Genomic DNA, 12,697 nt, shown 5'->3' with positions numbered 1-12,697 from the left:
CCTCTGCTGATGAGCTCGCCACGCTGGCCAAACAGGAAATGAAATTCAAAAGTTCCCAGTGCTTTTCCTGTGTACCTGGCTCGTGTATCTGAGTTGAAAGTGCTGTCCAGAGCAGTCACAATGGAGCACTCTGGGATAGCTCCCGGAAGCCAATACCGTCAAATTGCATCCACACTACCCCAAATTCGACCAGGCAATGTCGATTTCAGCGCTCATCCCCTCATCGGGGAGGAGTACATTAATCGATTTTAAGAGCCCTTTAGGTAGACAAAAATGGCTTTGTCGTGTGGACAGGTGCTGGATTAAATCAATCTAATGCTGCTAAATTCGACCTAAACTCATACTGTAGACCAGGGCTTAGTCTACTACTTTTTAACCTAGGACTGTAATTTAAGATTTTAAATAGTTCAATTTTACCATATCTCCCAATGGAAGTATTTGAAGATTACATAAGGATGTTATAGTGCTCTTCCTCTTTCAGCTCTCTCATAGCTAAGTGTTTATAAAGTACATCATTAGGGTGAGCACTTTAGGTGACAGGTTTTTTACGTACATAAACCTGAGCTGTTTAACAGATTTTACATCTTGTTCCCTTCCTCCAGTCCTGGCACATGGAAGAGGATCCTCCTCTAGCATTACATATTGGCTTAGAAACCTTATCAGTAAAATTTACTATTTATGGAGCTCTAAGAATGGTGCTAACTATTTGGGGCTACTGTACTTTTGAGTTCTGGCACATGGAATATATCAGACTTTAAAACTACTCAGCTGAATTCTAGTTCTAGCTGGAGTTGGAGACTTAATTTATTAAAGGATTTATGACTGAATTTTGAGTCAGAAAGCAGTTTTTAAAATATTTATTATTTTCTCTATACTTTTTCCACTCCCTGCAAGGGAATCGTTGTAGGTCTTTAAACAGTCTTTAACGTGCCAAAATTTGATGGAATTCTTATAACCTGGGCAAGGGTTTTCCATGGGTTACTGACAGTTTGGTAGCTCATGATTATCACAGCTGCTGTGCTCAGTCCTGGGTCCAAAGAAAGGGTTCCATCTTGAGCCATCTGAACCCAAACCACTGAGCACTTTTAAGATTAAAGCCAAATCCTCTTGGGGAAGAGGGGGACAGTGAATCTATTAACTTGTATCATTTAACCTTTCAAATTGCATAACTGTCAGATTAATTTAATGTACATTCCATTAGCAGTTCATGGCTTGTTTATGAAAGTCCAGTGCCAACAGTAACACTGATCTGGGGAAATAGTTCAATTCCATTAGGCGATCCAACAAATTATTGCAGCTCAGTAAGTCTAGAACACAAAACTGTACAGACAGTAGAGCTCAAGTAGTGTATACAATTATGGTGACTTAGGTTTTAATAGCTTATATTAAAAGCTTGGAAAACACCACATTCTAAGTAAATATACTTCAGTGTAATGCACATAAACTTTAAAAAGATTCTTGTTAGTTTGATTAGATGGTGCATAATTATTGACAATACAAACTTATGCACAAGAGAGAACATTTGTATTGATTTAGACTTGACTTAAATGCCCTCACTCCCACCTTCTTCCATCTACCAGTGGACACAGGGTGGCACTGGTGGTGGAACTGGTGCTGGCTCTGCCCTCACAGCATCTTATTGGTCAATTCAGGAGAGGGAGACAACCAGGATTGGTGGGATACTCCCCACCTTTTACAACAGGTAGAACTTCTCACTGGTCTCTCAAGGCAAAGTTGACCCATGCACTGGATTTTTTCCAGCTTCCTCATCACCTGAGAGGCGTACTTTGCTTGGTACATTTGACATTAGAATTACATCTAGAAGGTGATCATCCTAAATGGCTAGGGTACATGTCAGGTGCCAGCTCCTGGGGTAAACCAGAAAATGGCATCCAGACAGCTTTTGGCAATGTTGGCTACTGATGGGAAAATACCTAACGAGGGAAGTCTCAAGGCCTGGTCTGTTCACATTTTTGTACTGTTATAGCCATTTCTGTTAGGGGTGTGATTTGGTTTTTTCTGTTTGTTTGTTTGTTACTAAAATAGTTATATTGGTACAACCCCAAGTGTGAATGAAATTATGCTTGTGTACCACCCCTTCCCTTCCTGGGTTACTAAGGAGCAGGCAACACTCACCTGTGTGCCCAGTCGCCTGATGTTGTCAACAGTAAAGGAGATCCTGAGTATCCCATGGGTGATGTTGGATAGGTAGGAATCCTCTAGCCAACCTTCAGCTGCAGTCCTTATACTTATAAAAGAAATTTACTCTTGGTGGTGCTTCCACCTGACTGGGCCCTATAACACATTCACTGGCATGTCTTGGGGATCTCCAGGAATAAACCTGAGTTGATCTATGTGAGGGGGTCTAACTCAAAAGTACCAATTAAAAATAATATACATCCAATATAAATTTAGATTATAGTGTTAACACACCTTTACTTAACAACATAGTAAAACATGATAACAGATTGAGATTAAGTAAAATGTCACAACTTTGATTTCAACAACTCAATTAATAATTGCAGTTTACAGTAGTAAATGAAACTTAATCAACTTAATTTACCCCACCCTTGAGTGTGCACTCCTCTTAATTTCAGAGTTCTAGAAACTTGGTTGCGTGGGCACACTTGAAGATAATAAAGCTGTGGACAGCATTCTATTGGTCCAGTAAGGCAGTTCAGCTAAGGGGCAGAGCAATTCTAACTTGAGATCATTCAAACCTCCACAACCCCTCTGAAGATGGGAGTTGTTTTAACCACAGGTCAGTGACCCTGGATTTTCATTAGACAATAAGGCCACTTCATCTCTTCCCGGACTCAGGGAAATCCATAAAGTCTCTTCACTATCTCCATTTCCTTGCAAGCACTTTCTGAAACAAAGGTGGTGGTTACTCACGCTTCTTCACTGCGGCCTACCTCAGTCAGTTCTAGGCACAACAGTCTCTGCCTTGGCTCCAATGAAGCCCAGCAATAGGCTCTGTGGCTCCCTCATTGGTCAGAGCCCCAGCAATTTCTCAGCAGCAGCTCCTGCTTTTCTAGCAGACAGAGCTCCACAAAGCGTTCTCCACGCCCCTGACCAGAATGGAACCCACCGAATGCTACCCCTGCATTCCCTGGAAGTGCAAGTATCTCGTCCCCAAGGTATCATGGAAGTTACAGTCTCCAAGGCCAGATTGCAACAGTTGGGACCCTCCCAACTGGAACACCGCCAGTTAAGTTCAAAGGCCCCTCTCGTAGAAGATGCCTACACTTGTATTGCTTATTCCCATAAATTTAGGGAAATAAGCGACAGTACCATCACTTTTATACCAATATAACTGCATACACACAAGGGAAGTTGTACCAGTTGAACTGTATTGGTAAAATCCTATACTGTACCATCTGACTGGATTAAATTGGTGATTTTGAGAGATCAGATAGATGGTGCCCAACTACATTTGTGTCCTCCCACAATGGACCATTAATTTTGTTCAACAGGGTTTGGGGTATTGGTCATCCTAATGTTTATTCAGTCTGAGAAAGCTGAAGCCTGCTGCTTTAACCCCATCCTACGTACACAAGGACTTTACTCCCTACACATCTACCGAGATTTCCAAATGTTTAAGAACTTTATGAATATATTTAATATTATGTGTTTTGTATACACTCAGCTTCATGCATACATGCATGTTCATACACAATAATGCAGCTGTATATCTGTATAAAGGTATTACTGCTGGCATCATAGTTCTTCATTATAATTATTTGTGCATCCACAGCTCTATACGGCATGGCACATTCATCAAGTTAACTTTAAATTATTCTGAACAAATTCTAGAGGGATTTCAAGACACGGGTTAGGGTGGAGATATTTAAGTCGCTGATGTAAATCACTTGTTACAAAGTTGCCCTCACTCTGATTTAAATCAGTTTTTTGAAACACTTGAAAAACTGTGCTATTGCAAATTTGGACTAAAATTTAAGATTAACTGTAAACATTGTTTTTAAAATGCTGCTACTCATTTGGTATTTTATTTAAAAACTTTATAAAACTGCTTTAGGCAAATAAAATACTAAACCAATGAAGATCCTGTAACCAACAAAGCAAGTATTTCAATAGGTCTACTTATGCACTAAGAGCTAAACATTTGTGTAGGTGTTTTAGCCACTAATGCTGAAAATTGTATTTTTGTTAATAAAAACTTCTCAATGGCATGAAATCTGTCACTTTAAAACAAACAGATTCAGTTTTTAGAATGAAAGATTAGAATTCCAATGAATTAAACTTATTGTAAACTTTTGTATATTGACAACAAAATTTTCAAGAATAGAAGCCTACACTTAGTCTTTTGAAAATCTGACCAGTACCACTGGTGGCAGTAAGGGACTTACATTGACTTCAGACTGCAAACCCTGATGAAGGTTAAATTTGAGTTATAACTGGCTGCACAACAGTGACTTCTACTCCCCATACTTTACTGGGATATAGGAAATGCTAAGTTAAGAACTCCCCATACCACCCTGAAGAGTATGTTAATGAAACAGAGAAAAACACACTTATGAAAACTAAAAAATGCAGTTAAGGTATTGCTTTACATCTGTTTTGGTCCCTCCGGAGCCCGTCAAGGGTTTAGTCACTAAAACATTCCTGTACAACCATGTTAAAAAATAAAATCAAGTCACTGGTACTAGATTCAAATAATTTTCTTCATAATCACGTTTAAAAGATAAATGTACTCAAATGTATATGACACAGTGTTCAAATTAAACACCTTTTGAAATGTTTGTAAATGTTAACATAAAACTTTATAATGCAATATTATAAGGCTAATATTATATAAGTAAAGATTAATTATGAAAGGGTTTAAGTTCTAAATATCCTATTCTCTCAGTATATTACCATATAAAGAGTTGAGATGGAAGCTTATGTTAACTCCATGATGTTAACAAAAAAGCAAAATACACTTAATCTTTTTCATTAAATCAAAAATATATTCTGATATAGCCCAAACACTTTGGTAACATTCACAATCAGGGCTTTCTGATCGTCTTCCTGATCTCAACTCAAGTAAAGTCCTTGGCTAGGTATCTAGCCAAAGATTTTCTCTGAGTTGAAACTGCAAATTCACTTAGAAGTTACTGTAACAATAAAATGTAACCTATACAGCAGAAAGTAGAAGTCTAATTTCTCATCTAAATCCAGAGGCTTTACAGTGTCATGTATAATATCTAATAAGTTTTACTTTGTTCCAAGATATGACCTCCATTACCTTCAGTTTTAGCTTAGGTAAAAACTCCATTCACATAAACTGAATATTGAAATAATGATTAAAATATAATTTAAGGCTCTTGGTGTATGTCCCTAGACAGGTGGTTAGGGCTTGACCATGCCTTCAGTGGGAGTGAAGGGTGCTCACAGCAAGGGGCAGTCAGCACTTGACAGGATCAGACTTTTATTGAGGTACTTTACAAACTGAGTTTCAAGTCAACAGAGTAACATGGAGATCAGACTTGATCATCATCATAATGGTCCCTTCTGGCCTTAATCTATTAAATTTGCTTTCTCTCTTTCTTAACCTGACACAGGATGTAATACAATACAAGCAACAAACACTACGAGGATACAGTGAATAGTTACATCCATTGATTAGATCAAAGTTTCACTAAGGGATATAACATTACTGAAGGACCAATGATTTCCCAAAAAGAAAACAGATATTTAATTCTGTGAATTATTCCTGTATTTGCTTTGTTTAATTAAATGACTAGTAGCAGTCCAATGAACAACCTCTGTGCTTTTTCTTCAAACTGTTTTCTAACACTTCTCTATCTTTTAAAGTTGCTTTATCAATAGTCTAATTTAATACACTTTAATCGCCTATTTATAATCTTTAATCCTATCATTCCATTTTACCTTGCATTCCCAATCTTCTGAAATAATTAATTTTACCCTCAACCTCTGTCTATTAAATACTAATTGTAAACATGACAAATGAAGGGAGGATGTAACAAGATAACATTTACCAAACAACTTCCATATAAATAATACCCCCCTCCTTAATTATCTACATCACAAGGATTATAATGCTGATTGAATACTTAATAAAGCTGCAAATTTAATGCCAAGCAATTCACATAGTCCCTAAAGACAGGTTTCAGAGTAACAGCCATGTTAGTCTGTATTCGCAAAAAGAAAAGGAGTACTTGTGGCACCTTAGAGACTAACCAATTTATTTGAGCATAAGCTTTCGTGAGCTACAGCTCACTTCATCGGATGCATACTGTGGAAAGTGTAGAAGATCTTATTATATACACACAAAGCATGAAAAAATACCTCCTCCCACCCCACTCTCCTGCTCCTAAAGTTATTCAAAGTCTAGCTCCTTCCCTTATATACAAGATATAACATTTACAGTTTAACATCTTTATAAATGTATGAACTGTATAAACACACTTATTCAAAATGTCCTATAAATCACATGCACGCCCTGGAAACAGATGTTTCACACAATTAATCCCACTAAGATAACAGCCAAATATTGAGAATTAAATTAGCTGTTTGTCTTCCATGGAACTACTCACAATGAATAAAGATAAGCACATGTGTAAGTGTTTTCAGATGGGGACTAAGTGTATATATACAGGGACCTGATTAGACACCCTCTCCTCATCTCCCTCACACCACTTTTTCCCTCTTCTGCACAAAATATAAATTAATATTTTGGAACAATGTGAAACGTACTGTATTTAAACATCACAAGCTTTTAGAGTCAATGGGTTTATCAATGAGGAATTAATACTTTTCCCACTCTCCGACAGAAGTGAAGAGCTATCATTGTAACAATTATATTTCTACACCCAAATAGTTAAATCAAGGAGTTTTTTGGATTTAGCTCACAGGGAGGAATTTAGGCCCTAATTGTGAATATGTTTTCCTAAAGGATTTAAGCTTTCATCTATTTAAGACATATTATCAAGGCATCACAAGTGTTTAAAGATTAAATTTAAAGAGTTAAGTTTAAAGATTTTTTTAAAAATGTTATTGAAAACAATTGTAGCAAACACTTTAAATGTCCACATACGTTCAATATTTCTGCTTCAAAAAAAAAATCATTTACAGTGCCTCTAACATACTGGCTCAATCCTGAATCAGAAGGAAATCTGTCACCTATTAGGTTACCAAAAGTTAATTCCTCGGAAATGCAAGTGCTCTTTTTTAGTCTTCCGTTTTAGTACTGACAAGGTGAGATCTTGTTCCTCTTGCAACAGCTGACAGGAACATAATACAAAATAGGATGGCTACAGACTTCATAAATCTAAGGGTATATTAATTATGGCTTTAGGGAAACTTGTCTGGCAAAGTGCAATGTTTTTTTCCATCCTGACTATGACAGTCCACATGTAGTAAACAAAGACTATACGATTTCAGCTGAGAGCTCTACTGCTCACATTCTTTCACATAGTGCAACTGGAGGAGAAAGGAAAAACAGGAGAAAAAGTTTAATGGCTTGTTTACACTTCAAAATTTACCAGGGTAGCTATTGTGGAATAATTATTCCAGAATAGTTATTTCAGTATTAGCCTGAGTGGACACTAATAGTGGATCCTATTCCAGGATCAGGAGCGACTCTCTCTCATTTAGGTATTTTGGTAAATTTCCAAGGGTAGACAAGCCCTAGGAGAAAAACATATTGCTGCAAAGAGATGTTAAGTGTAGTAATCTCTTCACGAAAGGGAATTAAGTTCTTTTCCTTTCACACCTTTAAATTGCATAAGGAATGTATATGCACAATAAAGACAGAAGTGAAGCAATCCATCGAGACCTGAAGTTTGTCAGTAAACGAATATAGATAGGTTTAACAACAGAAGTATGATAAGTCTTTGTGAATAAGGAAAAATAAGCATTGGAGGAGAGCATCCGGAGTTGTGACCTTCTTGTCAAATATGAACCAATTTGTAGTTTTAATTAAAGCCCTGGGGAAGAGCTCTTGAAAAACTGCCAGACAGTGGAGTTTATTTATAATTAAACTGTATTCACAGTCTCAGGAAAGGAGCTGAAATTAGATGGGTGGGTAGAAGTGAAATATAGGATTTAATCTCAGAAACCTCTGGCCATTGTGCCTTTTTCATGTTCTCTGGCTCCTGAGAACAGCAGCAGCATCTGCTACCAACCACTTGAACTGGCTGGAAATCTTTAATTCCAATGCATTGCATTCAGACCAAATCAAAATTTGCAACCTGCTCGTAAGCACGATTAACAAAGCTCAGAAAAACATGCCATGAAGCATAAGGGATCATAAATAAAAACGTATTTCCACACACAGCTAACCATAGCTGGGGTTATATTTTTGGTGTTACGCAAAGTCTAATGACTTTACCAAAGTCTGCACTCTAACACTGATTGAAAGTATGAAGCATATGCCTGCAGATTCCAATTTTTTTTGTACACTTTTAAGTTTCATTACCTTATTTTCTTCCATGTAGACAAGAATGTGAATAACTGAATAAACTGATCCAAATGTATTAAAATCCCTTAGATGCTAAGTCGCTGAAAAGCCTACTGTCTCAGAAATTCAGACATCCCAGGCATATGCTATTGAGACAGAGAAAAACAGAGGCCTACCCTCCCACCAAAATCCCGTAACAAAGAGCAAGGAAATCTAACAGGAGAGTTGTTGCTAGAACTCTAGGAAACAAAATTAAATTTGGGCCCAAATATAGGTTCTGACAATAATGAAATTTTACAAAAGGTTTGTTTATACACCAGTACTAGGTACTTCACCAACAGTTATTAAGAGAAGGTTCCTGCTCTGAATGACTTAAAAGTTTAAGAGACCCTATTTGCAATCTTACAGCACTACAGTAGCAAGATGTCCATCAAGAGTCTTTGGACTTAAAAATTCTATTGTACAATCCAAAGATTGCTAATTCATGAGAGCAAATTAAACTGACTAAGAAGTGAAATGCAAGAAATAAATGAACATACAGGTAATAATACAAATTAGCTTTTAGAGCTCAATTTTTGTTTTTCAAAAGAGTTTTTAACAATATGGATCAGGCCCTATATTTAGAAAGATATTTATAAGGGTGATTTCTAAGGAGTCAGGTACATTGCAAGGGGTTCTTCTGCTCAGATTAACTAGAACTAGCCAGTGATTGAAGAAAGGACTGAATTTAGTCTAGAGGAAGAGCCTGAGCTAGATAGGGAAATACCTAGATAGCAGCAGAGCTCTGCAGTGTGAGAGTCGCGGCAACAACGGGATGAATGCCACAGACCCGTGCAGGGGGGCAGCTCCCCTCTGTGCCTGTCTGTAACATTGCGACTGCAGAAGTGGGTGGACTGTCACCCTCTATGCCCCAGCGCTGCCCTCCCCTCCTCCAAGGGCCCGGGTCTGACCCTGCGCTTTGCAAGGGGCAGCAGCCGGTGCCGCCCCCTTTCCCCGACAGCTGCTGCCGGCATCCCAGCCGGAGCGCAGGGCACAGCAGCCCCCCCCCCCCCCCACACACACACACACCCCCGACGGAGCAGGCACTGACCTGAGGGTGCGGTTGCCCGGGCAGCCCCTGCGCTCCATGGCGGCGGGCACGCAGCTGGTGAGCTCGGTCCAGTCGGCGTGCAGCCCGCAGCTCCAGCCCGTGGAGAAGCGGGAGAAGAGCCAGGTGTCCTGGTCCCCCCCGGGCCGGTGGCAGGTGCATTTCTTCTGGCCCGCGCGGCAGAAGCAGGGCTGCTCCAGGCGGATGTTGCGCACCAGGTGCCGCCCGAAGGTGGTGCCGCCCGTTTTCTGGATGTGCAGGAAGACGATCACGTCGCGGCCCCGCATGTCGAACTGCACCCGGCGGCACAGCTCGGCCCGCGCGAACGGGAACTTGGGCACCAGCCGCGGCAGCGCCGCCGTCCCCCCCTCCTCCTCTTCCTCCTCCGGCGGCGGCGGCTGGGCGTCCCAGGCCGGGGCCCCGCGGTGCGCGGCGGGCAGGCGGCGCGGGCAGGCGGCGCCGGGGCAGGACGGGGACACGTACTGGTACATGATGAGCACGAAGAGCAGCGTCAGCAGCGGCGGCAGGAGCCACTTGTGGAGCCGCTCGTCCATGGTGCGGGCTCCGGGCGCGGGCTCAGGCGGGGGGCAGGCGCCTGTGCCGGCGGGCGCTGCGCGGCTCTGGCAGGGCGGCCGCTCCCGTTAGCTGCCTCCCCCGCCCGGGCACCGGCATGGTCGCCGCCCGGGCGCCCCGGTTCAGCCCAAGCGGCAGCGGGGCGCGGACGCTGCTGGAGCGGCGCCTCGGGACGGCAGCGCTGGGGCTTCGGCAGCCCGAAGGGGGCGCGCGCGCTGCCACGGCACGAGGCTGCCGCAACCCGACTGAGCAACTGTCAAGCGGCAGCGCGACCTCATACCTCAGCTCCTCCAGCACCTCGCCAACCCAAACACCCCCACCGCGGGGCAGGGCTCGGCGCCCGCCAGCCAATCTCTGCCAGGCGGCTTCAAGAACAGCCAATGGTAGAGGCCAGCGCGCAGGCACACCAACCAATGGGAGGCGGCAGCGACAAAGAGGGCGTTCCCCATGCTTGCAGGTACCAGACGGAGACCAATGGCTTTTGCGAGGGGCTGCTGCACCAGCCAATGAAATACGGGGGGGGGGGGGGCAGGGCCGGGCGACAGCAAATAGAAGAGGAGAAGCTGCTTTCCCACGTGGCAAGACTGCCTGGGCAGGTGAGTTGGCGCTGTTGCGGGAGTGGTAATTGTGGGCGGCATGCGGTACCTGTAATAGCGCGGCAGTGGCTTCTTCTCCACAACTTATGGTACCAAGTGCGTCTGCACTGCCAGGTGCCCAGAGAAAAAGCAATGCCTGAGGGGCAGTGAATGTTAACATTGTTTCCGGAACCCCAGTGTCCCAAAATCACGAGATTAGTATAAAAATCATGTATTTTTAACATAAACATTTTCGGCAGGGGAGGTTTTTGTTTGTTGAGTTATTTCCTCCCGTCATTCACGTTTTTCCCTAAAATCACAAGAGCTGTAGAGACTTTTTAAGTGCAACCAGGGCAGCTTACACAATCTGACATCAGGAGCTGGCATATTAAGAAAACACGGAATATCACTAAAACTCGTGGTTTCATCAAAATACTGTGACGTGGGCTGGGAATCTTAGCCCTTTGGAGCTATGTTTGAAACCTGAGACCAGAGAATAAACTTAAATCTTTTAGAAAGACTCCGGCGTCTCACCCACTAATTATGTGGTGTCAAACAACTGAAATCGGTAAAAATTGAACAACTTAAATCCTTCAGTCTGGAAGGAAACCTGGCAGAGACCACTGGGAGACGTGATACTGAAAATTTTAAAAAGTTAAATATTCTACCCAGCTACATAGGGCAGAGATATTGGAGAACTATAGCAGATGCCAGTGAGACCATGAAAAGGACTCTAAACTGCAAGTAACAGTTCTTCAGAAATTTCAATAATGTATCAATCCATGCAAGAATGCCATTTGAGCAAGGCACTCTTTTTTTTCAAATAAGAAACCATCTGCCATGACACCTAGAGAGACAAGGTGGTTGGCGTATTATCTTTTATTAGATCAACTTCTGTTAGTGAGAGAGACAAGCTTTGAGCTACACAGAGCTCTCTCTCAGGTTTGGGCTAATTACTTGGAGTCTCATAACTAAATACAAGGTGGAACAGATTGTTTAGCTTGAGTAGTTAATATGTGTAGTAAGAGACCATTCAAAGTGAAGTGCCCCTTAACACCTTTGAAGGCATAGGATGAAAAAGGGGGTTTAGTGGGTTATAGATTGTTGTAATACAGCATAAATCCAGTGTTATTAAAACCATGATTTTCAGTGTCTAGCAAAGTTATAGATTTAAGCTCTGAGGCTCATCTTTTGAAAATGTTGTGCAGGTTTCCTTTGAGGATAAGGACTGAGAAGTCAGATATGGGTGACTGTTCTGTGAGAAGTGTTTACCCATGGGTGATACAGTGGTTTTATCTTTTATTGGGGTTTTTTTTTTTTGTTTTTTGGGTTTTTTTGGTGAGAGTTTATTCAAAAATGCAGTGATTGTTTGGTTTCACCCATGTTGATATTGGAGCATTTAGTGTACTGGGTGACGTACACATGTTGTGACAGGCATGTGTAAGACTCATGGATCTTAAAAGGTGTGTTGTGGGGGTACTGATAATTGTAGCAATGGATATATGTCTGCAGGTTTTGCATCTGTTATTATGGCAGGGTCTGGTGTTGCTTTGATTTGGTGAGTCTTGGTCTGTTGGGAGCTTGCTTCTGAAGATGAGGTTGGGGGGTTGTTTGAAGGTCAGAAAAGCGGGTTCTGGAAAATTTTGTTTCAGAATGTGGTCCACACTGAGTATGGGTTGTAATTATTTGATGATATCCCATATTGTTTCAGGGTGGTGTAGTAGGTAACAACTAGAGGAATGTGGTCAGAGTGGTTTTTTTTTTTTCTGTATTGAAGCAGGTTCTCCAAAGATATTTGGGTGGCCTGTTCCATGATGTGATATACTTTCCTGGTGGAGTGTCCTTGTTTAGTAGAGGTGGTTTAAAGTATGTTAAGGTGTATATCCCAGACTTTCTCCTCAGAACATATTCTGTAGTATATGAGTGGCTGTAGATTAGATTTCATGTGTTTGAGGTGGTTATTGGATCTGTGAAGGTAACTGTAGTGATCTGTGGGTTTCTTGTATACAGTTGTCTATAGGGTTCCATTGTCAAAGC

At 41.6% G+C, this 12,697-nt stretch overlaps 1 protein-coding gene across 1 annotated transcript in view; it reads right to left on the bottom strand.

The window, feature by feature from the left end:
* HS6ST3 (heparan sulfate 6-O-sulfotransferase 3) overlaps positions 1–10,066 on the bottom strand; it is a 538,088-nt gene extending 528,022 nt beyond the window's left edge. The window contains 1 exon segment of the mRNA XM_073348045.2: positions 9,566–10,066. Within this exon segment, the coding sequence (XP_073204146.1) occupies positions 9,566–10,066 (501 nt within the window).
* Between the last annotated feature and the right edge of the window lie 2,631 nt (positions 10,067–12,697).

Source organism: Lepidochelys kempii, chromosome 1 (genome assembly GCF_965140285.1).
Source record: "Lepidochelys kempii isolate rLepKem1 chromosome 1, rLepKem1.hap1, whole genome shotgun sequence".
NCBI lineage: Eukaryota > Metazoa > Chordata > Testudines > Cheloniidae > Lepidochelys > Lepidochelys kempii.
The sequence above is the reverse complement of the archived record's forward strand: the minus strand, read 5'-3'. Positions and strand labels throughout refer to the sequence as shown.